The sequence below is a fragment of the Felis catus genome, chromosome A2, assembly GCF_018350175.1.
Source record: "Felis catus isolate Fca126 chromosome A2, F.catus_Fca126_mat1.0, whole genome shotgun sequence".
Classification (NCBI taxonomy): Eukaryota; Metazoa; Chordata; class Mammalia; order Carnivora; family Felidae; genus Felis; species Felis catus.
The window spans coordinates 146,024,160-146,051,885 of NC_058369.1; the positions used below are offsets into that span (position 1 = coordinate 146,024,160).

Sequence of the window (27,726 nt, forward strand, 5' to 3'; positions counted from 1 at the left end):
TTCTCCAGAAGCTTGTAAAGCAAAAAACTTTGACAACTTACTAGGATATACTGAATAAAGATACTTTATCTAAGGGGTAAAAGGTAGCATGTACTATTTTTTTAGGTAGCATGTGTTTCAAAAATTTTACATAGTCAAAAATTTCAATGGGTAATAACAAGGTTAAACGGCAAGCATGTTCATTACCACCCAGCAGACTATAAATCACACTAGCCTTAGAAGAGATTTTTTTCCCTCAAGTGTTATGCTTTCATTTAAAGCTTCCATGTCAGAAACCAAAGTAAACACTGGCAAGATCTAAGTAAATGTTATTTTTTTTAATGGGAAAATCATCATAACTTAGCTTTTCCTGGATGCATTATTCGGCTTCCAGAGTTCCAAATAATAAAGTAAAAGATTCCAAAGAAAAATTAGGAGTCATAAGTCACAGAAAATAATTCTTTCAAATAGATTTTAGAAACGGGAATCATATATCAGAAAGACATACAGGAAATCTAAGCCCCACTCCAGCCCCCACAAGAAGGTTTTATAAAGCAGACCTATAGGGGCACCTGGGTGGCACAGTCGGTTAAGCGACCGACTTCACCTCAGGTCATGATCTAGCGGTTCGTGAGTTCAAGCCCCGCATTGGGCTCTGGGCTGACAGCTGAGAGCCTGGAGCCCGTTTTGGATTCTGTATGTGTGTGTGTCTCTCTCTGACACCCCCTCACCCCCTGTTCACACTCTCTCTTTCCTTCAAAGATAAACACTAAAAAATAAAGCAGACCTATAAAGCCCAACAGAAAAGCAAAGGAAAATATGGAAACATGATGCCATCCTGAGACCAAAAAAAACCCCAGTCAAAACAAGTAAAATGGGGGCACCTCGGTGGCTCAGTCGGTTCAAGTGTCCAGCTTTGGCTCAGGTCAGACCTGAGCTCATGGTTAGTGAGTTTGGGCCCCACATTGGGCTCCGCGCTGACAGCATAAGAGTCTGCTTGGGATTCTCTCCACACACACACCCCCACTGCACCCCTACCCGACTTGTGCTCTCTCTCTCTGAAAATACATAAACCTAAAAGAAAACAAAAAACAGAAATAAAATATATACTTTCTAAGAAGCTCGAATTCCAGTTAAGCACTTCAAAATATTTAGAAGATTATTAATAAAATATAAATAGCTCTTTAAAAAACTCTACTGCTTTGCTATTTTATGGCAACTGTTCATTTTGTTTACTTTCAAAATAAAGGGTTATCAATAAAATATAAATAGCTCTTTAATAAACTTCACTGTTTTGCTATTCTGGCAACTGTGTATTTTGTTTACTTTTAATTAAAAATGCAGAAATCACATACATAAATTAACAATATATTAACTAAATAGTATATTAGTCTTAAATAAATCATAAGATTAATCAAAAGCTTAATTTTCATGATTTGTTATAGCTTGATTCAAAGATAAAATACACAGTATGTTAAAAATAAATCATTTTCCCAGAGAATTGCTTATTATCTTAAGCATGATAAGGATATTATGGCTCTTTAAGAAAATGTCCCTATTTTTAAGAGGGACCAACTGATTTATGTAGTTGTTAATGACAACAATGTCTGGGATTCGCCCTAAAATATTTCAGAGAGAAGAAAACGAGAAGTGTGAGAAAGTCCTGATAACTGCAAAGTTTTAAGTGACAGAGACTCAGTGAACTCATCTTGCATTTTGTGCACACTTGAAAAATTTCATAATAAAACAAAATTATTTACTGTTATTTAATTTCCAATACCTACCATTTCCTCTTCTTCCTTTTTTAAAATCAGAAGATTGTATATATTTAGCTACACCCTACCTCTCTGGAAGGTTGACATGCACCGTGAGGGAACTAGTCAAACATCCATATATTTAGAATAGAGCTTTGAACTGTGGAGAAAAAAATGAGGACTTAAAAGATTCTCGAGACAGAAGACACCCCAGAGACATCAAGTTCACAATGAAAATCCTTAAACACTTTTCCAGAAAAATGGCTTAAAAAACGATTTTTGGAAAAATTTTAGGAGTAGGACACATTAAAAGATACTGGTACCTAATCACAACTTCCACCTTTCCTGTTTTCAGTTTGGAGGCAGATGAAACCACTATCCACATGTCAGAGAAGCTAACAGAAAGAACCCTGTCATTCCAAAGGCAGACTACCTAATCACAGGAGGCTGGAGGAGAAAAACAAATGAATCACAACCTTAAGGATGACAAGAGCACCTGAACTTGAAAACTTGGTGAAGTCAAAGACAACATGTAATTTCCCCATAAATGATACAGAAACACGCAAATAGTCCAGTGGCCCTCTGCAAAATCCTCATGCAACTATCTATTTAAAAAAACATGCTATCTCCCCTTCTGGGCTGTATGCTTCTGCAATGTGCCATCAACAGTCCCCAGGTCATAGTGGGAGGGGCTTCTCAGTAAGTATTATTAAGCTAAATTTAATATGGCTTTATGCAGTATCTTTGGCATTTCATGCTTCCAATGTTCTTCTCTTCTCTGAACATCTTTGAAAACTTTACTTCCTTTGTTTTCAATACAGTAGAGCAGTTTTTACCCTAATACTTGACACGTAGACTACAATATCACTCAATGAAAACAGAATTGTTTAATAATCCCTACCCACAGACATACTTAATCAAAGCATATGTGAATCATTTACAGTAAGCAGTGACTTTTTTTTTTTTTTTTTTTTTTTTTTTTTTTTGAAGTAAGCTCTATGGCCAACATGGGGCTTAAGCTCATTACCCTGAGATCAGGAGTCGCATGCTCTACTGAGCCAGCCAGGTGCTTCAGCAGTGACTTTTTTTTTTTCTTTAATGTTTATTTTTGAGAGACAAAGAGAGCACAAGGGGTGGGGGGAGGGCAGAGAGAGAGGATTCTTCAAACTCACCAACTGTAAGATCATGACCTAAGCCAAAGTCGGACACTTAACAGACTGAACCACCTAGGCGCCCCTCCAGCAGTGACATTTTTAAAGGAAATATATTCTTTGCCACTCTCCAAGTGACATATAGTATATTACAACTGCAAAGTGTTGTGTAAAAATTAACAAATACAAGCAGTGGTACCCATTCTACAGATGAAGATTATAGAAAAGTGAAAAACAACGGATCACAGAAAACGAGCAGGAAGAGATTTTAGGCATGCGGTCTTTTTTTTTCTTTTAATGTTTGTTTATTTTGAGAGAGAAAATGCGCGTGTGTGCACGTGGGTGGGGTGCAGAGATGGGGGAGAGAGAATCCCAGGCAGGCTCCATGCTGTCGGTGCAGAGCCCGACTCAGGGCTCTATCTCACGAACCAAACTGTGGTATCAAGACCTGAGCCAAAACCAAGAATTGGACAGTCCCGGTTGCCCCAACCTTTCCTTTTTATGAAGCAGTCAACACATCTCAAAGTCATGGAGCTACTTATGGAAAGATCCACGTCCATAACCCAGGCCACGACTCTTCCTCCTTTCCTTCTCCATACTGTCTAATTATGCGTTTGTGTCTCTAGAGACCAAGAATCCCCCACGGTAATTTTACAACATCAATAATCTCAAGAATTTCTTAAAGCAAGTTCTTTGAAATTCAAATATAAATGCCTATAAACCCAAAGGAAAGGGGGAAAAGAACACACATGCACGTACAAACCATTAGTTTGCCATTATAAATCATTGCTCTAGGGGTGCCTGCGTGGCTCAGTCGGTTGAGCGGCCGACTTCAGCTCAGGTCATGATCTCACGGTCTGTGAGTTCGAGCCCTGCGTTGGGCTCTGTGCTGACAGCTCAGAGCCTGGAGCCTGTTTCCGATTCTGTGTCTCCCTCTCTCTCTGACCCTCCCCCGTTCATGCTTTGTCTCTCTCTGTCTCAAAAATAAATAAACGTTAAAAAAAAAATTTTAAAAAAAATAAATCATTGCTCTAAAGCTCTGGTCAGAAGGACCTCTTGATTCCCTAGTTCTTTTCCAGAACATGAAGGACCAACACCTGCTGTCCACTTTGCAGCTCCACATTCATTAGGCATAGCAAGTGTCAAATATTAGTAACACCTTAACCTCGATTTCATAAAAATTAAATGAGGGAAGACAGCGGCACAAACTCAGGCTTTTTAAAGCAATACACATATAAAGAGATAAGTAACAGGTTTGGGGCGCCTGGGTGGCTCAGTCAGTTGAGCGCCCAACTTCGGCTCAGGTCATAATCTCACAGTTCATAGGTTCAAGCCTCGTGTCGGGCTCTGTGCGGACAGCTCAGAGCCTGGTGCCTGCTTCAGATTCTGTGTGTGTATCTCTCTCTCTGCCCCTCCCCTCTCCCCTGCTCACACTCTATCAAAAATAAACACGGGTGCCTGGGTAGCTCAGTCAGTTGAGCATCTGACTTTAGCTCAGGCCATGATCTCACAGCTCACAAGTTCAAGCCCCGCCTCAGGCTCTGTGCTGACAGCTCAGAGCCTGGATCCTGCTTTGGATTCCGTGTCTCCCTCTCTCTCTGCCCCTCCCCCACTCACACTCTGTCTCTCAAAAACCAAACATTAAAAAAATTTTTTTAAAAAGAAAAAGAAATAAACATTAAAAAAACCTTTTTTTAATTGATTGTCAGGTACAATTAAGAGGTATGGAAGTGATAAGGATAGGGAAGCTAGCCTAATAATTTAAAGTAAAAAAGTTCGAGTATTAAATATGCATAAACAGTAAGAGAATAAAAGCTGTATTGTTATGAGGTCCAGGAAGGAAATTAAAAATCAAATTTCTCACAAGGCGTGCTTCCTGAATAATTAAACAATGTGAAAAAAAATCAAAAATAGCAAAACAAGAGAAAACAAACTTAGACACAACAGTGGGTGTATATATAGAAGAAAATCTGGCATTGAAAAGGTGACAAAGCTATTAAGTTTCCCTCTCTCATGTTTGTACCACGGGGTCAAACAGGACTGATAGGTTCGGGTGCCACACCACAGGGCAGAGTGCTGTTCTGAGTGCACCTCTCAATACAACTGAATAACCTCCTCTGGTGAAGCACTGACTTGTAGGCCTTTTCCCTAAACTGTCTTTTAAAATGTGAGCGGGGCCCAACGCGGCCTTCCCATCCCCTAACCCGCTAGTCTCACTGCCCAGATATACGAGTTTATTTTATATATACACATTCATAGCATCACAGACACACAAGTGTAAACTGTTGTGTAAACACCTCTCTCCATGGAATACGTGGAGGACATCTTGATCAGTACAGAGATCTAAGCCATCCCCCCTTTTAATGCTCCCACGGTATCAAAGTACCATAATTTAATCATCCATTAGTGAACTGGTAGTTTATGGTCAGCTTTTTGCTACTACAACGTCACAAAGAACACTCCAGTACATGCCTGTTGCTATAGTTTTTCAAGTTTCTGTTTGCAGTTTCTACAAGTGGAACTTCTGGGTCAAAGGGATATGTACCTAATTCTGATAAATGTCCTTCAAAAAGACTGCCTCCAGCTACTTTCTAACCATCATCCTAAGAGCCAACCTGGTTTCCTCACACCCTCACCAACACTGGCAATAACGCTTTTACAGTGAAACAAAATTCATTATCTTTAAACACTACCCCCCTCGCCATCTGTAGCTCAAATTGCCCAGGGCTCTTGTTCTCTCATGCTGTTCACCAACTCAACTGCAACCCTGGCTGGGTCACCCAAGGGAAAAAGATCCACTCTACTGACCTTACTTCTTGCCTAACATGGCACCTTTATGTGAGGATGGCCCTTCAGGATTTATGAACAAGAACGCACTAAGACATGAAACACCCTTGGTTAGCTATCTCAAAGACCAGACTAGCCAATTAAATCTCACTTAACCCATAAGACAGATTAACTCCAGAACCTGGGCACGAAAAGGTGAAAGGAAGGGAAGAGTTGAGTCTGACGTGGCATCATTTAATTAAGTGACAGGAATAGTATCTTACCTACTTCTCTAAATATACAAAGCATTTGCACTTCTAGATCTATGCCCCAAATAGAATGTGAGGTTAATTTCTTATTTCTAGGGTAGGCCTGATATTTTAAATATCTCCTTTTACCAAACTACTTTTGCTCTCACAGCATACAAAATAATAAATACTTAGGGCGCCTGGGTGGCTCAGCGGGTTGGGTGTCCGACTTCACTCAGGTCATGCATGATCTTGCGGCTCGTGGGTTCGAGCTCCACATTAGGCTCTCTGCTGTCAGCACAGAGCCCGCTTTGGATCCTGTCTCCCCTCTCTCTCTGCCCTTCCTCCGCTTATGCTCTCTCCCTCTCTTAAAAATAAATGAACATTAAAAAAAATAATGAATACTCACAAAAGATTTATACAGATTTACACAAAATCTCAGTAAAAGATACTTAACATTATATGAAATAAAGTTAAATCTCTAATTTATTAGAAGCCATAGTTTGCTCTTGACTCCTTAAAACAAGAGATCTAATAGGAAATAATTCAAACCTATAAAATGGTATTTATTTTCCATATATCTACATATTATTTGATTTTCTGGTTACAAATATTATCAAAAGACTTTCTCACTATAGAATATCAGGATTTTCACCTTACCCCCACATTCCCTCTCCCTATCCATGGAACAAATGTATAACACCACTGTTGATCAAACTAACATTCAGAGATTACATTATTAAGGACCATGTAAATATTACTCACTGCAGAGACATATAGTGTTGTATGACCAGGTTTTTTCCTTTCAGTATTTTTTTCCCAAGGAAATAATGACTGCCTTAAAAAATGAAGCAAACAAGAAACCAATATATCTATCGTTAATCTGTCCCTCAACTCTGACAGAACTGTCTCAACAGGTTTAAACACATCAAGATGAATATTCATATTTGAATGTATTCCCCTCACAAATTTACTTTTCTCACTCTTTGGCTCGATTGGGTAACATGTACTCCAATCCCTAAGCATTTGCTGGCTAGGTGGCAAAGGAAGGTGACTCATGAATATACTGGTTGACAGAAGGAAGCCAGAAAGGGATCAATTCCTGACTGCAATGTGCCCAGCAGTAATTAAGAATTTCTCTGTGAAAAAGGAACCACTAACATCACTTTAAAATAAACAGAAAATATTCAACATTTGCACTATCTAGACGTAAAATCCAGGACTGCAGAATCACATGTTAGAGACAGAACACCAAGGAAGTCCTAAGGCCCAGTCACCTCTCTACTACTTACTGTCACAAAAATCACCCGGCTTCAGAGCTACCCTACCCCAGAAGAAGAGGGCTTTTTTTTTCCCCCCAAGAACAGAGACTTCACAAGAAAATAAGTTCAGAATTCTAGTGGTTAGAGGAGTGGACTCATTAATGCACATCTCAGCTTGATCATTTACTTGCCAGACGGTCTCAGGCAGGTCACTTAAACCTCTGTGTGCCTTGGTTTTCCTGATGTAAAAAAGGAGTATAGTAAATACAAGATTAAGGCAAGGCTCAGTATTTGCTATTATTAATATTCCAAAAACCGTATCTGCAGCTTTCACAGGACACACCTACAATCTAGTCGGCCCTGGTTACTAAGACACAAAACTGAAATTACATCTCTTGCATCTCAAGTGTTAAATACACAAGTGACGTTTTACATGTAAATGCTTAGGCCCTTATTATATTGATGTCAGCAATTACTAATGATGGGCTTATTAACCTATAACTTGTTCCCCAAATGGCATTCTGCCCAACTTCTATGCCGGTGCAGCCCCTTCCCAATTTTTTAAATTGCTACTTCCCCTTTTTAGACACATGTATTCACAGCTATCTCGGTTAGCACTCAAATAGGCTGAGTACTGTTCTAAGCCCTTTGTACTAACTCAGAACCCTCACAACAGCCAGGAGACAAGTTATTATTACAAAGACCTATTCGTACCACATTCTTCCTCTCTGCCTTTCCAGCCACACTGGTCTTCTTTCATTTCCTGAAACACAACAAGCTCTCCCCCTCCTCAGCGTCTTTGCAATGGCTACTTCTCCCGGCTGGCCCTGACTCCTCTGTGTCTACAGACAGCTTGCTTCCTCTGAGTATCCTTTATGGTGCGTCTCAAACGCCACTTCCTCAGATACCTTTCTGATCACCTGGATTACACACTCCAACAGACCCCCAGTTATTCTCTACTTATGTCCATTTCCTTGTAGGTCTTATCAAAAGTACTACTTTGTTTAAAACCTCCCTCACCTCCAACAGAATTCAAGTTCCAAGAGGGCAGGAACCTTATCTGACTTGTTCTCTGCCTGGCAAAAATGAGTGCTCAACAAATTCTAGCTAAAGGAATAACGTGAAAAAATAAAAATAAATGAATAATATGAATGGGTGCCAGGCACTACGCTAGACAGTGGGATCTGAAAATTAGAGGGTATCTGCCCTCAGATAGCTCAGGCTTTAGTAGGATACTGACAAGCAAGCAATTACCAGTGAGTATTACCATAAGAGTTACCCAGAGGATGCAAAGGAGGCTTAAAGAAGGTGCTCCTAACCCAGGAGGGTGGAAAGGGAAAGGCTGTTTTCAGGAGGTAGTGACGCCAGCTGAACCCAAGGGGAGATTAGTCCTTTGTTCTTATGTGGTGGCTGTAGGAAGTTTTGTCCAAACACATGAAATTAAGATGGCCTCCAAAGCTCAACTCAGTATCAGCACATAATGGCCAGGAAGAAAGGTGTGCAAGCCATCTGAAGGAGCCAAACTGAATGTATTTATATATATAAAGAAAAAGGTATCAACAGAAAGGGTCAGCCCTCTCTCAAAATAAATAAATAAACATCGAAAAATTTTGAAAAAAAAAAAAAAAGGGGTGCCTGGGTGGCTCAGTTGATTAAGTGTCTGACTCTTGATTTCAGCCTAGATCATGATCTCACTTGTTTTTTTGGGTTTTTTTTTTAAGTTTTTTTTTTTTTTAATGTTTTATTTTTGAGAGACAGATCCAAGTTGGGGAGAGGCAGAGAGAAAGGGAGACACAGAATCCAAAACCAGCTCCAAGCTGTCAACACAGAGCCTGACATGGGACTGGAACTTACCAACTGTAAGATCATGACCTGAGCCCAAGTTGGACGCTTAAATCTTTGAGCCACCCAGGTGCCCTTGATCTCACTTCTTTGGATCGAGCCCCATGTTGGGCTCTGCATTGGCAGCCTGGAGCCTGCTTGGAGTGTGCTCGCTCTCGCTCGCTCTCGCTCGCTCGCTCTCTCTCTCCCTCTCCACCCCTCCCCCCCCAAAATAAACACTTTTTTTTTAATTTTTAAAAATTAAAAAAGAAAAGAAAAGAAAGGGTCAGCCCTACAAGCACTGTGGGAAAAATTAGAGAAAAAGGCTGGCAGGGGCCACTGAGCAGGGGAGCAGGAGCCTTTGCTCATAAAAATGAGTTTTCTGGTCATAAGGGATCTATTATGAGATGACGGCACCATTAAATTATGAGAAGCCATTAAACATTTGACTCATCTCATTGTTTTTGTTCTGATTCCTTCTCAGATCCTCTTTTAGTTATGGTATGGGCTCCTAGCGATATCTACCTATAGGGAGAGGTGCACACTGTAAATTACACATACAGGCTTTCCAATTTTACCTTTAAGATTCATGAGCTTGGTAATCTGATGCCAGGGAAGTGGATCTGCTCTTAGTTCACCAGTTATGTACTGGGAGGTAGGAAGCCCCTCTCCCAACAAAGGATGAGGCAAGCCTGACTTCAAACAAAAGAAAAACGTTTAGGCTTTAAGAAAAACATTTGACGTGAATCTGACCTTTCAGAAGGTGAAGGAAGAGGGCCAAGCCAAAGAGGATTCTAATGTTTTAGACCTGAGTTATCTGGGCGTGGCGATACGATTCAGCAAGAGAGCAAGAGCAATCGGAGAGACACAAAGACTCACAGGGGGTGTTGTATTCAAGACATGTTAAATCTGCAATCTCCCAAGGGTGGTCTGGTGGAGATATCCCGTTGGCATTTGGCCGTTCAAGACTACAACTCAAGAGACCAGGAATTTTAAAATTTTGGAGACACTTGTATTAGGACAACAGGTGAAATCACCCAAGAAAAGTGTGTCTCCTAACAAGAGATAATGACCGACTGTGGAACCTAAGTACACCCAGTATTTAAAGGACAGAAGAGGAACCTGCGTAGAGACAGGCATCTAGAATTGTTCTACACACTTGTTGGATGGTGATTCAACGTCGTATTTCAACAATTGCATATGCAATTTTCTACAGATAAAGTACAAATTAAAAACAAACAAACAATTTGCTTATAGCAAAGTTACTGAAAAAGACACAAAAGTTCTTTCAGAATACCATAATATGGCTTCCTGGGACAGGAAGGAAATCAAGGAGATACACCCTCTTGACTTCTTACCAATACTTCAAAAAGTGAAATAAAGCTTGTTGAAAGGAACAAAGAACGTTCTTTTGGGACCTACTTTAAAATGTTTAAATCTTGCCAAGAGTTCAAAGTCCATGATGCTAACCACCTTTGAATGAATTTTCAAGGCAAAGATAAAAGCTCCAATGTGTACTTTAATCACTAAGGTTGGTTTTGAGAAACATTACTACACACACACACACACACACACACACACACACACACACACACACACACACTCTGTAACAAGGCAAACCTTCATCCTGTAAGAGGTCTAGGATACAGCACAGTATCATTCTCCCCAACGGTGTCACTGAGTGTGTTTGTGACTCACTGAGTTGAAAAGTTTGTCATAAGAACCACTTACTGTTTTTCTGAGCAATGCCAAATGCTAAAAATTGAGCTGTACTAAACTTCCTACCCTATCATACTTGACAACTTTGTTGGAGAAGAACAAACTACTCCATAAAAAACCTGGGATTTCAACACAAGTTGCAAAGTTAAGTGCCAAATAATGGTATGATAGGTCAAATGAGGCAGTCATCACTAAAGCCTGGACCGCATAAGAAGAAAATGGGGTGGAAACCAGACTTTTAAAGAAAGGCAAGACAGTCAAGATAAGAAGCAACGTGAGGTAACAGGAGTATTGCAAGCAGACAGAGATATGAGCAAAGGCACAGATGATACAGGAACTGTGCTAGGAACCAGCTGGTCAGTCTTTTTGGAGGAGTAAGAGATTAATTTAGCCAGGCAATAGTCAATAAGGCCAGAGAAGTAGACAAGAAGACGGCAGAGAGCCAGACCACAGAAGGCTGTACTTTATCCTATGGACGGTACAAGGCCGCGATGGTTTTATGCACAGGTGGGTGGTGCGTGCAAAGCAAGGTTCTGGAAAAATTAATCTGGCCAACTGTGTACAGAAGAGGTAATAAGGTATCATGGTTGTGGTGAAAGTATACATATGTCAAAACTCAAACTGCACACCTGAAATTGCTGAATTTTACTGTACATAAATCATACATCAATAAGGCCAATTGAAAAAAAAAAACAAAAAAACAAAGGACAAAGGTAAAGACAGGAATGGAATTAAGTATTAAAAAAATCCAGGCTGGTTTAAAAAAAAAAAAATCCAGGCTATAAAATTCTGGACCTTCAATCGATGAGGTTAATTCAGCAGTGTGCAGAAGCCAGCTGACTGTATGCATTTCTTCCCAACTGTAAGTTCAGTGACATCACATCTGTGGTCTGAAACCAGCCATGGTGGAGTACTTGCACTTCAGAAATCAACAAATGCTACGCATCAAGGCTTTATCCCCCCAGGGCAGTTGTTCAACATTCGCCAGCACACCACTGTGTCATTTCTATACAAGGTCTAGTATGAATATGGCACTAAATGAAGAGTCAGTCCCTCAACATTTTCTTCTAATTCAAAATAATGACATAGTTTTGAAGCACCATCTCTCAGTCTTATGCTCAGCAGATGGTTACCAAAAAAGTGTTAGATTTAAGAGCCTAACATTTTATTAGTTTGAAGAACTAAAGCATGCCTACGAATTAAGATAGAAACCTTTGTCTGCATCTCTCAATCAAGGTTTTCTAGCTATTATGTGGTTCCCCTGGGACAAACACCAATTGATGATGATAATGCACAAAAAATTCCAGCATTCACTCCATTATAGGAAAGGCTAATTGCATGGGCCTATTATTGGAATATGCTTTCCTAGTTTAAACTAGCTGCATTTCAATAGAGTAAAGAGCATTTTCTAGAGAAACCCTACCGTGAAAAGATGAACTTTTGTCTTAACAACTTTAGTTTCAAAAACTATTCACTTATAGATGCCGATTTCACATCTCTGAAGCAAAATGGCTCATTTGTTATGTAGATTACCAAGCAATCACTTAAGAATAAAGAGGTTTCCTCTTTAGAAGCTCCAGCTAACTATCTGCACAGGCTGAACCTCAAAACCAGCCAAGTATACTTCTAAATATGACAGCAAATAACTGTTTGAATCTTTGTGATTTCACTGCACAGACATACAAGTGTGCACCTCCTTCCCACTATCCAACCCACCTTCCAGGGCCAACCTGATGTTCCTCCCCCCAAAAGGCTGCCTTTATAGAGCGCCCGGGTATCTATCTGCAATGGTAACAAGTCAGGGTATCAGAGGCAGGTACAGCAAGAGGGACAGCATAGTGATCTGTAATGGTCTGATTCCATGAGTCCTTACTTCGGTAACAGACTTACATTTTGTTCCAAAAGTTAAGTCCATTACTTAATTCAGAATGTATTTCTTTATGAATAAAAGCCAACTTAATTCACTTGTAGCTGAAGTACACGATTTTACTTTGGAACATTAATCCCCATCTATACCAATGTTTCTACTAGGAAGTACAAATGCATTCAGGGTTCTAAACTGAGACGCTAACATCTTCATTGTGCGGTCCTTATTGCACCCAAAGCTCCCATCCAAGAAGGAGGGAAATAAGACATAAGAATTATCAATGAAGAACTATGAAATATAAGGAGCAGGGAGAAAATGACAGGGGAAGAAATGACTGGAAACATGAGGAAAATCTGTAAGAATCACCAGGGTATGAACATGCCCTGCCCCACAGAGAAGTGGGGGTGTAGGGAGGGTGGTAGGTATTCAGCAGACACGTATACTTTGATGAAGAGCCCCATGAGTTCTGATCTCCACTCCAAATGAAGAACCATAGCTCTCAGGAGTGAGCTGCCGGGCCACGAAGAGCATACAGGGATCAGTTCCAAGCCCCAGGCCTGTATACCCAGCATTTTTTGCACTAGATACCTGAGCCCAAGGGTTTTTCCTTTCGCTACTTTCCTTAGGCTTTTAATTCCCCTGGAAGAGTAAAAATAAGGACACCCCAAAAAGAAAGAAAAGTGTACCTGTGGCCCTACCTCTTTACTGATATTGCCCATTCTTCAAAATGTCCAAGCCCAGGTATACAGTGTACAGTTCTAACAGCTGGGGACAAAGGTACATAAAAGACACAGGATCTACCCTCCAGGGAGCAGCCTGTGTGTGGGGGCGGGGGTAGTTAGTGTGGGGGGTTGAAGCTACAAGCACAGAGCTGATTATAAAGTGTAACTGCTCATGGGGAAAGCAAAGAATGCTACTGGAGCACACACAAGACAGGAAAAGCACCTAAGGTAGATACGGAGATGGGCATGGGAGCTCCAGGAAGGCTCAGAGGAAAATGCAATGCATGAGGTGAATACTAAAGGATAAAGGCAAGCGAGCCAGAAGAAGGGACCATGCACAACAGTCAGCCACTCCCCTCTGGAAGGCTGGTCACCTGCAGGGTGGGTGCAGTCCTACATCTTGGACCCTCACTGTAGGCAGGCACTACCCCTCCCTATCAAAAGGACCTTCTATACCCAGGTTGGGCTTTAAACCACAGGCACTGAAGAGCAACTAAGGGGTTTCCAGCAGGAAGTGGCAAGATCGGATATTCTGAAAACAGGATCACTCCAGCAGCAAAATGAAAGGCAGACTGGAAGGAGGGAGGCTAGACACAGGGAGCTCTGAAGCTGTGGGGTGATCTGCAACAGCCCAGGTGGGCCTGGATTAAGGGCCTGAATTAAGCAGTGGTGGTAGGGATGGGGGGGGGGGGTAGGCAGAGAGAGGAAAGATGTCAAGAAGGCAGAATAAGGAGTAAAGGGATGACATTCAGGTTTCCCACTTGGGTAATAGCTGAGTGAAAACACACACACACACACACACACACACACACACAATCATGGTCTGACTTTAGAGGATATAATACGGAAATCAATAGCAGACATGTTAAAGTTTTAGGGGCCAGTTGGGATATTCTTGAAGAGACGTTTGAAAGGCAGGAAGCTGTACCAATCTAGAGTCTGGGAAACAGCTCAACTGAAGATGTAAACACCTGAGTCATTTTATGGTAAAGGATTTGTAATCTGCAAAGACTGAGCATGAAGCCTGTGGAATAATCAACCTTTAATCAATCTATATCAACCTACAGAGAGAGATGCAGGACCAAGGCAGGGATTTACAGTGAAACAGAACTAAGTATGTTTCTTTAGTCCATGGGTCCACCACCTATGGCATCGTCGGTTTTCATAAATAAAGATTTATTGTACCGTGCCAAGGTGATCTATTTATGTTTTTTGGGTTTGTTTGTTTGTTTGTGAGAAAGAGTGTGCGTGCACCTGCACGAGCAGGGAAGGAGCAGTGGGAGAGAGAGAATCTTAAGCAGGCTCCACACGCAGTCCAGAGCCCGATGTGGGGCTCGATCTCACGACCGACAGATCATCACCTGAGCCGAAATCAAGAGCTCTATGCTTTAATCAACTGAACCACCCAAGCATTCCCATTTACATATTATTGATGGCTGCTTCTGTGCTGGGACAGCTGAGTTAAGTAGTTGGGGGAAAAAAAAAAAAAAAACACGTAATAGTCCACAAAGTCTAAATTGCTATTTGGCCTTTTATAGGATATCTATGATTTGCCCACCCTTCCTTTAGTCAATAACTCTTGGGCAAAGTCCATTCCACTTCCTACCTCAGTTTCTCCATTTGAGAAACAAAAAGTACATTATGTTTAACTGCAAAAAGAACTTAAACGGCTCATGAATATTGTTAATTTCAAAGCCATTCATCAAAATGTATGCTCAACCCTTAAAATACTTTGTGCAACACAACCAACCGTGTTTTCAATTAAAGTCAAGGTTTTAGGGGTGCCTGGGTGGCTCAGTCGGTTAACTGTTTGACTTCGGCTCAGGTCATGATCTCACGATTCGAGAGTTTGAGCCCCGCATCGGTCTCTGTGCTGACAGCTCAGAGCCTGGAGCCTGCTTTGGATTCTGTGTCTCCCTCTCTCTCTCTCTGCCCCTCTGCTCATGCTCTCTCTCTCAAAAATAAACAAACATTGAAAAAAATTCTTTTTAATAAAAAATAAAGTCAAGGTTTTAAAGTATATAAAAATTTGCAAAAGATCATTTGAGGATACAGTATTTGAATTACAAGGCAATTTACTGGTTTACATGTGACTACAAAATAAAGGGAATCCCAATCTTAGCCTAAAACCCAATTCAGAATGTTACACCACAGTCTACTCCAGAAAGCATTCACCTCTACAAGAATCTTTGATAACAGAAGAGATGCACCATAAAGCAGATTAAACCACTGCCATCATTTTTTGGTCACCTACCATGTCCAGATAACTATGCTGAGCACCTAATGCCTGTTTGTCTCATTCAAGCCCTACAATGAGGGCACCCAGACATTTTACAGATGAGGAAACTAAGCCTTAGAAAAGAGCTTCATCTCACATCACCTAGTAGAGAGTGAGTGGGAGAACCAGTAACTGGTCCAGCCATAATCAGAACCAAGTCTGCCCTCAGAGGCTCCGTGCTCACCCTCAAATCCATACTTTATAAATGTGTTACTTGTACCAAGGGAGATAACATCTGCAGAGAGACAAATGGAATCTGGAAACAAGTAGGAACACATATCTGCTTCTCTTCCTCCTCAGAACTCAGAGTAGGTCTCAGAACGGCCTTTGGTATCACAGGCGTAAGAAGGTGAGACATATCAACTGTCCCAAAGGGCTCTGGCCTCGGAACCACAACCAGGTTCAGCACTCGCTGCCAGCAGAGAATGCATTCTGGTTTCCACGCCATCACCTCACAAATGAACTTTTTAAACAACCCCCTCTATAAACTGAGAGCAGCTAGCACCAGAAATAAAAAGATCTTAGTAAATCAGATATTACAGTAATGTACTCTAAGAGGTAATACAATACACTCAGTGGAAAGAACACGGGCTTTCACTTCAAATTGACCCGGGTTTGAATTCTGGGTTCAACACTAGCCTTCTTTATGACCGTAACTTACCTTCTGCGAGTCGTCTCCCTTGGGAAGAGAAGACCACCTTCCTTTCCACACGGTCTGCCGAAATAGCAGCACTGTTATGTCGACTTTAGTGGGTTTAGAGTCAGCCCGAGTTTATCACCCAGCCCTGCAACTTACTTGGCATGAGACTGAGGCCTAAGCCTCAGGTTTCTCATCTGTAAAACAGGAAAAATGACAACAGGATCTACCTCTTGGGGTATATTTTGAGGATTAAGCTATCTAAAGTGCTAACAGCACAGTGCCTGGCACACAGTAAGCACTCTAAGAGGCTTTTTATCAGTTTAAGTTACAGACCAAGTGACAACTCAACCTCACACCTTCCTAGAACTGATCTTTTAGGGGAAACAGCATCCCTCCCTCAGGCTATGAAATTAACTTTTATAGCTTTAAAGGAGTGGTAGAAACATATTTCCAAAAAAAAAAAACAAAAAAAAAACACAGTGGCTTGGCTCCATTTTGTTAAATGGCGGGAAGTTTTCTCATTTCTTGCCTCAAACTTCAAAAAAAAAAAAAAATTAAATAATCCTACTGGTGCTTTCAGGCAGACAACGCCCTTACCCTCTAAACTGAACAAGATCATTTTCCCCCACATATGGTTTTCAGAGCACCAGGAAGAAACACTGGAAAGGCATCTGCTGAGAGGCAGAACTTTAACGCTTTGTAAAACAGTCTGCCTGCACCTGTGGCCAAAGCACAAGCAAACAGACTAAGCAACCCAGACTCCAGTCTGCCTTTCTTGCAAAAAATCCCCCGTCCCCAACATGTAGTCATGTTTGAGCCTCACCCCCCCACCTCAAAAGTCACAAAAATACTGAATTCCAGAGCTTTCTTCCAATCATTAGTTCCGGATTTAGAAACATATCAAAGGCAATGCAAAAACAACCTATAATAAAAAAATTCCTTGTCCTTGGCCAGCCTAAGTCCATCCAGCTAAAATGTGCCTTTCACGTTCAATCATTAATGACATGACAGAAGAAATTCATAAATCTCTCTCTCACAAGGCTTTCTCAGATGCACGTTTTTGGTTTATAGGACTTCAGCTTTTTTCTATAGGTAGATAATCACATTTATTTAGCCCTAATATCCTAAACACAAACTTTTAGCGGGTACTATAACTGGCTTATAGAAGTCTTCTGCCATTAAACATATCCAGTTCAGGGTGCCTGGGTGGCTCAGTCGGTTAAACATTCAACTTCTGCTCAGGTCATGATCTCATGGTTCCTGGGCTTGAGCCCCATGTCGGGCTCAGTGCTGACAGCTCCGAGCCTAGAGCCTGCTTCACATTCTGTGTCTCCCTCTCTCTCTGCTCCTCCCCTGCTTGCTTGCTTGCTCGCTCGCTCTCTCTCTCTCTCTCTCTCTCTCTCTCTCTCTCAAAAATAAACATTAAAAAAATATATATCCAGTTCAAGGAATTTAAGAAAAATAGGAAAAGTCTTTTGATACAGCACTGGCTTCATCTACCACAGAAATCAACATGCTTAGCTTATTTATATAGACCTTAACAGATTTGTGCTTTTTTAAAAAAATTTTTCTTTAATGTTTATTTTTGAGGAAGAGAGACAGAGCATGAGCAGGGGAGGGGCACAGAGAGAGAGGGAGACACAGAATCTGAAACAGGCTCAGGTTCTGAGCTATCAGCACAGAGCCCAACGCAGGGCTCGAACCCACAAACCGTGAGATCATGACCTGGGCCAAAGTCAGACGCTTAACCGACTTGAGCCACCCAGGCGCCACAAACAGATTTGCTTTAAATTTCTCAACCATTTGCTATAGAATCATAACAAGTGATTAATGTTTTGTGCTTGCTTCTCATTTTTTAAAAACCATTCATCAGAGCGCCCCGGTGGCTCAGTTGGTTGAACGCCTGACTTTGGCTCAGGTCATGATTTCACAATTTGTGAGTTCCAGCTTACTGCTGTCAGCATGGAGCCCACTTCAGATCCTCTGTCCCCCGCCCTTTCCCCATTGGCATGTTCTCTCTTAAAAATAAACATTAATAAAGAATTTATCTATGCTCAAGTTCTAGAAGAGTTGAAAGAAAGAAAGAAAGAAAGAAAGAAAGAAAGAAAGAAAGAAAGAAAGAGAAAAGAAAAGAAAAGAAAAGAAAAGAAAAGAAAAGAAAAGAAAAGAAAAGAAAAGAAAAGAAAAGAAAAGAAAAGAAAAGAAAAGAAAAGAAAGAAAATAAATCCCTATCAAAAATCGAATTCAGGACAAGAAGCATCCTCTCCAACACTATGCAACAGTCTAGGTCCCGACTTTGCAAGCCTTACTTTTGTTTTGAAAGCTAAAGGAAGGAAAGTAGCTTTTCTGTTTTAGCTTTCATTCCTGGGGAAATGGAAATAGATGCAGGGCTTCAAGGTTATACAGTATACACAGAGAACATCCTGTCCACTTGCCTAACACACTGGTAGCATGCTCACAGCTAATGGTCAAACCACCTGCAAAAGTCTCATTTGCTCAGTCCCACATGTTGCCCACAAATTCAAGATTATGCTGTTTCATTTTGTTTATTTTAGAACAGTCACCTTGTATCCAACTGATCCAGCCCACGTCTGCTGCCAACCTGTTAACAAGTATTACATCTGCTAAAGGCAGGAAGTAAATAGAACACTTCCAGCCCCTACCCTAATAGCAGACCCTCTACCCCTACTCCTTCTCCACCTGCTAAACTGTGTGTGTGTTGTCTGTATGCGTGTTGGAGGCTGTGGGTGGATGACAGGAGATGACAAGGCTGACAGAACGCACACTGTGGGGGTTTCTGAGAGGAAAGGTCACAGGCAGGAATATTAGGCAATACAAACTTGTCCAGTTCTTTTAATCTCAGGTATGCTGCTCCCTGAAATAAATCCTTAGCTAATAAAAAGACTTTTACAGATATCATGGAGGGATGTGGGTGATTTCAAAGCATCAAGTAGCTAGGAAAGAAAACTACAACTTTGAACTGTAAGGTTTAGAAGAGTTCTTTTTAAAAATCTACCTGCATGTGATTTTCCTAAATTAAAAATAAGATCTATGCAGTATTCCATGTTGCTCCCCGCATCTCAACGAACATACCTTTGAGCACTCTCCTTAAAACAAACCCAAGTGTGGGATTCATTACCAAGAGCTAAAACCAAACACACACACCAACGACCATTACTATTCTGTGCTATACATTTAACATTTCTTCTCTGAAGGCACTGCGAGTTTCAGAATCCTCCAACTACCTCCAACCTGGTCTCTAAAACTGCTTCTATTTAAATTGGGTGCTGATCAGCCTCAATTTTCAGGCCTTAAAGCAAGACAAATACTCCCATTAAAAAGGACTGGCAGAGGGACACATGATGGCTGGCTCAGTCAGTAGAGTATGCAACTCTTGATCTTGGGGGGCCTGAGTTCAAGCCTCACACTGGCATGGAGCTTTAAAAAAAAAAAAAAGACTGGCAGCTCAGGAATGCCAAAAGTGGCAAGACCCCAAAGAGAGGGCTCATATCATCACCTTTACACACACACACACACACACACACACACACACACACACACACACACACACAGTTGATTAACGAGAGCCACTCAAGCTCTCTACATGAGGTTCTTACAACTGTATTCATACTTGCTGTGATGTATAACAAGAGACGCAAAGATCAAAAATATCCTCATGAAAGACGTCCAAAAACACAAATTCTTAAAATTACCAATCCTGTATAAACCTACACCTATTCTGATTTGATGATAGAAAGAAAATACCCATTAGGCCATCTGCTGTGCCTCTTAAAAGCAAGAAGGCATGGATGAGAGCAAATGTATTCAGTGCTAGGCTACAATTATTTCTATTTTGGAAAGTAAATGACCAACCCCAGTTCAAAGGAAAAATATCAATTTCTGTTATCTGCGTGTTTCAAAAGGGCAGTAATAAATAAGAGCCAAACTAATGAGTCTGAAACTGAAATTAAAACAAAAGCTCGACTGACCATAATTTTAAAATACCAAAACCCATTTATAGACTTAACAACAACAACAAAAAATTCTCCTGTTGGGGTCCTGGGTGACTTGGTTGAGCGTCAGACTTCGGCTCAGGTCCTGATCTCACAGTTCGTGAGTTCAAGCCCCATATCGGACTCTTTGTTGTCAGCACAGGGCCCACTTCGGTTCCTGTCCCTCTCTCTCTATGCCTCTCCCCTGCTTGTGTGCGTGCATGCATGCGCTATCTCAAAAATAAAACATTAAAAAAAAAATCTGTTAATACCCCCACTTAAAACCTTCACCAATGCCTCTCAGTGCCTGCAGAACACAATTCCCTCAGCCCCCCACACGTCTGCAGAGTCTTCGCTTGTGCCTTGGCCTCCCCAATCCAGGAACTCTGTGCACATTCATGATGGGCTTTTATAGCTCTATGCCTTTGCCTAGTTCCTTCTTCTCCCTCCGGAATGTCCTTCAAGTCTGTATGCTGTCCGAAAATGCCTACTCATCTTTCAAGACCAAGGTCAAGCTTCACCTCTCGTAAGAGCCACATTTCCAAGTGGGCTGCGCATTACTCCCTCCTCTATGTCACTCTGTCATTCAAGGGCTGACAAAGTTCACCTCTCTCTCCTAGAACAGAGGAGCTATGTCTTGCTTTTCATGGTAGCACCCTTACTGCTTTGCAAGGGCCTCACAGAGAAAAGGCACTCAAAATATTTGGTTAGAAAACTGACTGAGACAACAATGGGATACCATTTCACATCCATCACATTAGCAAATACTAAAAAAGCCAGACAAGTGTTGGTATGGATATGAACAAACAGGAGGCCTCAAATGCTGTTGACGGAAATGTAGTTTTTTGGTACAACCACTTTAAAGAGTAACTTTTTTGGGGTACCCGAGTGGCTCAGTTGGTTAAGTGTCCGACTTTGGCTCACATCATGATCTCACAGTTTGTGGGTTTGAGCCCTGCGTCAGGCTCTGTGCTGATTGCTCAGAGCCTGGAGCCTGCTTTGGATTGTGTCTCCCTCTCTCTCCGCCCCTCCCCTGCTCGCTCTGTCTCAAAAATAAACAAACATTAAAAAAAATTTTTTTTAAATAAAGAGTAACTTTTTCATCTCTAGCAAAGCTGAAGACATGCACCATTAAGAACAGCAATTATATGGGGCACCTGGGTGGCTCAGTTGGTTAAGTGTCTGACTTCGGTTCAGGTCATGATCTCACCATTCATGGGTTTGACCCCCACGTTGGGCTCTGTGTTGACAGGTCGGAGCCTGGAGCCTGCTTCAGATTCTGTGTCTCCCGCTCTCTCTGCCCCTCCCCTGCTCATGCTCTCTCTCTCAAAAATAAATAAATATTAAAAAAAAAAAAAAAAAAGCAATTTTGCTTCAGGTTATATACATTAGGTCATTATTTGTCAAATGTGGGTCCTGATCAGCACTTTTTACAATGAGGGGATAGATACATTATTTCAAGGATGCGTCTCTTGTATGGCTAAGGATTTTTTCAGGGTAAATATTTTTTTAATTATTTTATTTTTATAGAACTACAGCTTCCATTATATCTGTGCATGTAATGTGCGCACGCTGGGTCTCAATGTAAAATACATTTCTTATTACGTCTAATGAACAAGAGAGCTGGAAAATCTTGCCCTACTGCCCTACAGAAACACATATGTGCTCAAAATGACATTCATAAATGTTGTTTACAGCACTATATACAATGGCAAAAAATTGAAAGTAACCTAAATGTACATCAACAAATAAGGAAAATATGGTATATGCATGTAACTTTTATACATGAGGTACAGCTACTTCTATCAGTATCAACAAATCTTAAAAATACGGAACTAAAATGTATGCTACTATTTATTTAAACACGCAAAGCAATGACAAATATTACTTATGGATATGCACACATACATAAGAAAGTAAAAAAAAAATGAGGGGAAAGAGAATTGAAGAAAGTTGCAACTTGTAGTTCATGAAGAGGGGGAGGGGAGAGGAATCGTGGAGGACTACACAGAGGCTTCAATTTAACTACAGGTCTTCTCTCTTTTTAAAAAATAAAATTCTGGGGCACCTGGGTGGCTCAGTCGGTTAAGGGTCTGACTCGATTTTGGCTCAGGTCGTGATCTCATGGTTGTGAGATTGAGCCTGGCATCAGGCTCCACTCTAGGCATGGAGCCTGTTTAAGATTTCTCCCTTCCTCCTCTTCTGCCGCTCTCCCACTTGTGTGTGCTCTCTCAAAAAATAAATAATAAATAAAGTACAAAAAAAATTTTTAAATGTCTGCAACAAATACGGCAAAATGTTAAGATCTGACAAAACAGTAAATGGATGCTGTTCTATTATCAGCAAGATTTCTTCCTATTTCTTGTGGTGCTCAAAATATCTCATCATCCAAAAAATATTTTTAGGGGTGGCTGGATGGCTCCGTCAGTTAAGCGTCCAACTTCGGCTCAGGTCATAATCCCGCAGTCCATGTGTTCGAGCCCCGCATCAGGCTCTCCGCTGACAGTTTGAAGCCTAGAGCCTGCTTCAGATTCTGTGTCTGTCTGTCTGTCCGTCTGTCTCTCTCCCTCCCTCTCTCTCCAAAAAAAAAGAAAAAGAAAAAAAAGAAAAACTCTAAAAGCTTAATTTATAAGTTATTAGAATGTGTGAAAAACATTTTCCCCACTAGGATAACATGAGTTTTTTTATAAATTTTTTTTTTCAACGTTTATTTATTTTTGGGACAGAGAGAGACAGAGCATGAACGGGGGAGGGGCAGAGAGAGAGGGAGACACAAAATTGGAAACAGGCTCCAGGCTCTGAGCCATCAGCCCAGAGCCCGACACGGGGCTCGAACTCACGGACCGCGAGATCGTGACCTGGCTGAAGTCGGACGCTTAACCGACTGCGCCACCCAGATGCCCCAAGATAACATGAGTTTTAAAGCAATTTTTGCTGAACTTTGTCTTTCTAATACTGTTTAGAGTAAGAGCATATGCTTGCATACTCTGAAAATGGATAAACAATCTCATCACTTCAGTATTTCCTCTATGGAAAAATTACATGATACCAGTGGAATTGGTGTTAACATTCTCTGGTGTGATAATGGTACTGAACTTGCACAGGAAAAGTCCTTACTCTTTGAAGATGTATGTTCAAGTATTTTAGGTAAAAGTGTCATGACTTTTGCAACTTACTTGGAAAAGGCTCAACTAAAAACATATATGATAAAGGAAATATGACAAAATGTTTATTGAGTCTACATGGAAGATCTACAGGTATTCACTTATTTTATTCTTTCCACTTTCATGTATCTGAGATTTTTCATAGTAAACTATAAAGAAAAATTTCCAGTGAATATCTGTTGAACAAAAACCATAATGCCGATGTGATGCAATTCTATCTACATTACCCTTACCAACTAACTTCCAGAATAAAATGAAGTTTTATCTGCTTCTGTAGTTTTACTCATAAAAATATGGCAGCTGAAAGAAAAAGATCTACAATATGGCAAGTCAAAGGCCTACCATATTTTAACCAGTAAATATTACTGCCAACCTGCAATATTGGTTCTGCAATATTATTGAATCATAACCTAAAGTAGCTTGAACAAGCTTAGACACTTTTTATGTGATTAAAAGTTATGCAGTAATTTGAGAAAAATCATAAAACTGATAACCAATTTCCTTAATCACATTTCCAATAAGCCAAACTTCAGTAAAAGGATCTATAACTTAATACCTTGTTCTTGTCTATAAAGAGCTAAAAAACCCCAATTACAAACATCCGAGGTGACTGACATTAGATAGAACTGGTTTTAAAACATGGAAACAATCTGAAATCTATTGTTCAAAACACCAGGGATCAGGGAACAAAGAAGGGAGAGAAATGTACTGGCTTGAAATTAAACTGTTTCAGAGAATTCTAACAAGGGCCTTGTCCCATTTACTAAACCATACTGCCTTTCAAGATGTACTCTACATGCAAAATGAAACTGAAACACGACACGGGTAAACCACAAGTCCCCTTCTCCTAAAACAGACAGGGAACAGATACAACTCACCCCACTGGACAAAACCAGAAGGCATTCTTAATTTGGCAGCTCCCCATGACCAGACAAGGATTATAAGCTCTTGCTTTAATTCTACCATCTGTAATAATGGTAACAACTCATTTATTCATAGTTAGTCGAAGTGTGACTTAAACATGGAAGCCAAGCCTTTGAATTTTTAGGTGAGCAGGTGAGCAGTTAACACTGAATAATATTTTAATAACTGTTCTTTTGACAATACTTCAACTAACTCCAAGGATCCATTTCTAGAAATGAAAGGACAACAACTGTTACTGGCCTAAGACAGGAGCTTCTCCTACTCAAACTTAACATTGATGCAGGTTTCTAAACACGAAGCAAAATTTTATCGCAGAAAGTCAGAAATGAAGATGTCAAGGTTTTCTACTTTACACTTCTAAAAAGCCCTAGGAAAAATTCAAAACAAGAAAGTAGTAAGCTGCAGAACTTATTTTTATAATACATATCTATAAAGATAAGATTCAAACTAAGATTTAAAATTTGTCATAAAGCTATTTTTTTTTTAATGTTCATTCATTTTTGAGAGACAGAACATGAACGGGCGAGGGGCAGAGAGAGAAGGAGACACAGAATCTGAAGCAGGCTCCAGGCTCTGAGCTGTTAGCACAGAGCCGAACTCACACAGACCGTGAGATCATGACCTGAGCTGAAGTCGGACACTTAACTGACTGAGCCACCCAAGGTCCCTCACAAAGCTATTTCCAACTCTCTATTCCCTAGAAGGCAATGCCAGGTATACACATGGCTGTGAAGATCTTTCATATGTTACATATATACACACAATAAGTTACATGCAAAATGGCTATACAGATAAAAATCACAATATTCAAGTTGTAAAAACTTAGGATCCTCTAAGCCAACTCCTTACTCGATATGTAAGGAAACAGATACCCAAGAAGGAAGCGAAAGGCACAAGGCCTTGCAGCACTGAGCAGCAGAGAGAGCGAAGGGCGAGAACACTGGATGGTCTGCCAGGCAGTTTTCTTTCATCCTAACATGCTGCCCCTCCTCTACACCAACCTCCCAAATTAGGTCTTGAGTTCAAGTTTGAAGATAAACTATAAGTGAGAAGAGACAAGTGAATGGTTTGTCTTCTCCCTTAATGCCCCAGCATAAATAATTTTATCATGTAACCCAGTCTTCCAGCAAAGCAAAATCTGTAAGACATGTGATAAAGGTAAGAAATAATATTTATAAACCAAAATTCAAGGCATGGGACGCCAAGCCTGAATGATAATGCTCCCAAATATGTAAATGAAAGAAAAAGAAAACAAACCCTTATCGTTCATTGTGGCAACACTGCTGGTTATCCAACCCAGTATCTATTCTTTCTTCTTTCTTTTTCTTTTTTCTTTTTTTTAACTTATGTCTACACCCAATGTGGGGCTTGATCTCCCAACTCATGGGTTTGAGCCCTGAGTTGGGCTCTGTGCTGACAGCTCCGAGCCTGGAGCCTACTTCAGATTCTGTGTCTCCTTCTCTCTCTGCTCTTCCCCCGCTCAAACTCTGTCTCTCCTTCAAAAATAAGTAAACATTAAAAAAATTTTTTTAACTAAAATCTTGGGGTGCCTGGGTGGCTCAGTCAGTTGGGCATCTTGGTTTTGACTCAGGTTATCAGCTCATGGTTCTTGGCTTCGAGCCCTCTGTTGGGCTCTGCGCGGACAGTGCAGACCTGCTTGGGATTCTCTCTCTCTCTCTCTCTCTCTCTCTCTCTCTCTCTCTCTCCCCCCCCCCCCCCTGTTCCTCCTCCTGCTTGTGCTCTCTCTCAAAATAAATACTTTAAAAAAAAAAGAATATTTAAAAACTAAAAATAAAAAAATCTTTAAAAAATGGGTGCCTATGTTATTTATTTGTATATCTTTATATCTCCATGTTATGGTCCTTTTTGTTTTTATACAGAATTAAATAGAAGCACAAAGTTAGTAACAGAATCTAATAATTCAGCTCTTAATAGACCTCTTCAAGACAACAGAAATTGCTCTAAAGATACAGAAATGAGCATCCGTACTTCCCAGGTCCTCATAAGACCACACAGAATAAATATTAACAGTGCTCGGGTTCAGAATAATAGAAGCCAAAGGTAAACTTACAACTTCTTCAAGCCTCAGTGTGGTATCGGTAAATTTTAAATTTTTTCAATTAAAAGAAATGTTTGAAATCTTTTAATTCTGGGGTGGCTCAGTTGGTTAAGCATCCAACTCTTGATGTCGGCTCAGGTCATGATCTCACAGTTTACAGAGTTCAAGCCCCATGTCGACAATCACCTGCTTGGGATTCTCTTCCTATTCCTCTCTCGCTGCCCCTCCCCCGCCAAAACAAACTTTAAAAAAATAATTTTTTAATCCTGTTACTCTTCTTTTTCTAAGAGCTACACAGTACAACCTCCTTTACCTGCTTTACAACAGAAATGGGAATAACTCTTTACTCACCATTATGTTTCTATCAACAATATGATTAAATAGAAAAAAAAAGCTTCGCATATAAAAAAAAAAACTTATATCACATTTTACACTTTATTTTAAAAGACTGAATTCTGGCAATAGTCTAGTCTTCTCACTTGAAATAAAGATAACTGCTTTATGAATGGGATATTCTAACAATGGACCTATTGTCAACTGCCCAGAGTCAGCTCAGGGCCTGATAAAATAAAATTTAATGTAACCTATCCTGTAGCCCAAGAAGTAAACTGCTGTCTAATGTTTCCTCAGCTCCAAACAAAAAATGCAACGACAAAAAAAAAGTGCTGCCTTATTTCATCATATCGACAATACACCATTATTTCATGACACCAAGAAAGAAAAAAGCTGACAAACACTACCAACTGAAAGCCATCACCATTTCAAAGATGTGGAGATATAAGAAAAAAGTCTTAGAATCTATATAACATGGTGTAAACTCTGGCATTCTTTACTAACATGAAAACACTTGCCATCTTCATGTTATACCAATTTCCCTTCAAGGCTAAATGTGTATTGATTTACCTGCTTTACTATATACTTCAATCTGATTTGAATATTTGATTAAAGAATCTAGTATTATGCCAACACTAAAACACTAGGTACAAATACAGCACATCCTATTACAACAACATGACAACTTCTCTTCATACATTTGTGAAGGCAGTTCTCAAACTGTCTGGTCTTAGCACCCTTCACACTTAAAAAAAAAAAAAAAAAAAAATCAATGACCCCAGGGGGCCTGGGTGGCTCATTCGGCTGAGCATCTAACTTCAGGTTATGATCTCACAGTCGGGAGTTCAAGCCCCACATCGGGCTCTCTGTTATCAGCACAGAGCCTGCTTCGGCTCCTGTCTCTCCCTTGCTCTGCACTTCCCTTGCTCATGCTCCCTCTCTCAAAAATAAATAAAACCATTAAAAAAAAAAAATCGATGACCCCAAAGAGCTTTTGTATGGATATTTACCATTTTGAAATTAAAAACATCAATTCATTTAAAATAA

At 40.4% G+C, this 27,726-nt stretch overlaps 1 protein-coding gene across 6 annotated transcripts in view; it reads right to left on the reverse strand.

The window, feature by feature from the left end:
- Nucleotides 1-27,726, reverse strand: part of UBE2H (ubiquitin conjugating enzyme E2 H) — a 102,923-nt gene that overhangs the window by 55,425 nt on the left and 19,772 nt on the right. The window contains exons 1-2 of one of the 6 annotated variants that reach the window (XM_045052743.1): nucleotides 16,364-16,416; nucleotides 16,229-16,282 (exon numbers count right to left, since the gene is read on the reverse strand). The exons of 4 other annotated variants lie outside the window; for them this stretch is intronic. In XM_045052743.1, the coding sequence (XP_044908678.1) occupies nucleotides 16,229-16,282; nucleotides 16,364-16,401 (92 nt within the window). In that variant the 5' untranslated portion in view covers nucleotides 16,402-16,416. Of the gene's footprint in view, nucleotides 1-16,228; nucleotides 16,283-16,363; nucleotides 16,417-27,726 lie in introns of those variants that run through there. One more of the 6 variants, XM_023250565.2, reaches the window with a different exon arrangement.